This window comes from Mandrillus leucophaeus, unplaced genomic scaffold (genome assembly GCF_000951045.1).
Source record: "Mandrillus leucophaeus isolate KB7577 unplaced genomic scaffold, Mleu.le_1.0 Scaffold1422, whole genome shotgun sequence".
In the NCBI taxonomy this organism is placed as follows: Eukaryota; Metazoa; Chordata; class Mammalia; order Primates; family Cercopithecidae; genus Mandrillus; species Mandrillus leucophaeus.
The window spans coordinates 51003-52140 of record NW_012101391.1 but is presented as its reverse complement, the minus strand read 5'-3'; the positions used below and the strand labels follow the sequence as shown (position 1 = coordinate 52140).

Genomic DNA, 1138 nt, shown 5'->3' with positions numbered 1-1138 from the left:
CTGTCCCTGACGCTGTCCCCCACTGTCTCACAAACTGTCCCTGGCACTGTCCCCCACGCTGTCCCCACCTGTCCAACAGTGTCCCCCAGGCTGTCCCCACATGTCCCTGAGACTATCCCCCATGCTGTTCCCCATTCCTGACACTGTCCCCCATGCTGTCCCCACCTGTCCCTGATGCTGTCCCCCACTCTCTTACAAACTGTCCCTGACACTGTCCCCCACGCTGCCCCTACCTGTTCTCGACAATGTCCCCCATGCTGTCTCCACCTGTCCCCTTGCTGTCCCACCTGCTGTCCCCTATTCCTGACACTGTCCCCCCACTATCCCTGATGCTCTCCCACGCTGTCCCCCACATGGTCTCCACCTGTCCCTGATGCTGTCCCCAACACTGTCCCACATGCTATCCCCTATTCCAGAGACTGTGCCCCACACTGTCCCCACCTGTCCCCGATGCTGTTCCCACTTGTCCCCAACACTGTCTCACATGCTTTCCCCACCTGTCCCTGATACTGTACCCCAAGATCTCCCCATCTCTCCCTAACACTGTCCCCCACACGGTCTCTGCCTGTCCCTGATGCTGTTCCACATGCTGTCTCCCATTCCTGGCACCTTCCCCTATGCTGTCCCCACCTGTCCCCGATGTTGTTCCCCAGGCTGTACCCACCAGTTCCCAACACTGTCCCCCATGCTGTCCCCTCCTGTCCCCGACACTGTCCCTGACACTGTCCCCCACGCTGTCACCTGTCCCCAACAGTCACCGACACTTTCCCACCTGTCCCTGTTGCTGTCTCCAACACTCTCCCCACCTCTCCCTGACACTGTCCGCCACTCTCCCCACCTTTCCCTGACACTGTCCCCGACACTCTCCCCCATACTGTACCCCACACTCTCCCCACCTCTCCATAACACTGTCCCCACCTCTCCCTAACACTGTCCCCCACTCTCCCCACCTTTCCCTAAAACTCTCCCCACCTTTCCCTGACACTGTCCCCCACTCTCCCCACCTCTCTCTGACACTGTCCCCACACTGTTCCTACCTGTCCCTCACACTGTCCTTCACACTGTCCCTACCTGTCCCCTCCTGTCCTGACACTGTCCCCCACACTCTCCCCACCTCTCCCTAACACTGTCCCCCACT

General features: G+C 60.0%; 1 gene segment (V, D, J or C); it reads left to right on the top strand.

The window, feature by feature from the left end:
* Window positions 1–1138, top strand: part of LOC105535176 — a gene marked incomplete at its 5' end in the record, with an annotated part of 13409 nt that overhangs the window by 6523 nt on the left and 5748 nt on the right. The window contains 1 exon segment of the C gene segment in view: window positions 654–820. Coding sequence covers window positions 654–820 — 167 coding nt within the window.